The sequence below is a fragment of the Aureococcus anophagefferens genome (assembly GCF_000186865.1).
Source record: "Aureococcus anophagefferens unplaced genomic scaffold AURANscaffold_200, whole genome shotgun sequence".
In the NCBI taxonomy this organism is placed as follows: Eukaryota; class Pelagophyceae; order Pelagomonadales; family Pelagomonadaceae; genus Aureococcus; species Aureococcus anophagefferens.
The window spans coordinates 9,252-10,339 of record NW_008705741.1 but is presented as its reverse complement, the minus strand read 5'-3'; the positions used below and the strand labels follow the sequence as shown (position 1 = coordinate 10,339).

The 1,088-nt window shown below is 70.3% G+C and overlaps 1 protein-coding gene across 1 annotated transcript in view; it reads right to left on the bottom strand.

The window, feature by feature from the left end:
• Window positions 1-771, bottom strand: part of AURANDRAFT_68536 (hypothetical protein) — a gene marked incomplete at both ends in the record, with an annotated part of 2,153 nt that extends 1,382 nt beyond the window's left edge. The window contains one exon of the mRNA XM_009044233.1: window positions 7-771. Coding sequence (XP_009042481.1) covers window positions 7-771 — 765 coding nt within the window. The remainder of the gene's footprint in view (window positions 1-6) is intronic.
• Window positions 772-1,088: the final 317 nt, after the last annotated feature.

The window sequence follows — 1,088 nt, the reverse complement described above, 5'->3', positions numbered from 1 at the left end:
TTCGACGAGCGACGCCGTCCAGGCCGCGTAGGCCGCGAAGGTCGCGAGCGTCACGAGGCCGAAGCCGTGCGACCCGAAGCGCCGCCGGAGCACGCCGACGGAGAAGACGAGCTCGAGCACCGTCGGCACGACGGAAAAGACGCCGAGGAACAGCAAGCTCGCAACCCCCCGCGTCCCGCGCCCAAAGGCCACGGCGACCTCGCCCGTGGGGTGGTTCGCGTGCCAGCGCGCGTCCATGGCGTGGGCCTTGCCGAAGACGGCGGCGCCGAACGCCCGCTGGCACCGCTGCGACACGCGGGAAAAACACAAGCTCCGCAGCTCGCCCGCCGCGGACACGCCCAACCGTCCGAGACAGTAGCTCGCGACGGCCCGCGACGCCGCGGCGGAGCCGTCGCCGCCGTCGCCGAGCGCGTCGACCGCGCGCTGCAGCGCGAAGGGCACGCGGACGTTGAGCGCCTTTTGCGCGACGAGGAACGCGAACGTGAGCGCGAAGAGCAGCTGCTGCGACGGCGTCGCGGCGACGAAGCCGCGCGTGTGCGCGAAGACCTCGCCGAGCGTCGCGCGCGGCGCCGGCGGCGCGGCCGCGCGCGCGGGGCCGGCGGCGGCGCCGTCCGTCTCCGCGGCGGCGGCGTAGTCCGTCTCCGACTCGGTCGTCGCGCCGGGCACGTCGCGCGCGCCGCGGAGCTGCGCCGCGCCCGCGACGCTGCGCGGCGCCTCGATGGCATTGGCGACGGCGACGAGCGCGAGCAGCAAGCGTCGACGCCTCTCCATCGTCACTGCATGCGCTGGCTCGATGCACCGACGATGCCGTCCGCCGGACAGCATCGGTCCCATCGCGTCCGGTCGACTTTACTACTGTAGTTCTATTTAGCAACGCCCTTAACATATCCAGGCGGTATCTGGGTTCATGCGACCGACAAAATAGAGGCTTGGCATGTCGACTGTGGCGCCATTGCCTGTGAACGGGCAGAGGACCAAGCGTGGTGCGCACAGTGCTCTTGAGAACAGCGTTGCGAGGCGGCGCGAGAGGAACAACGAAAATAGTTCATTCGCTTCGTCGTCCACCTCGACCGAACCATTACCACCTT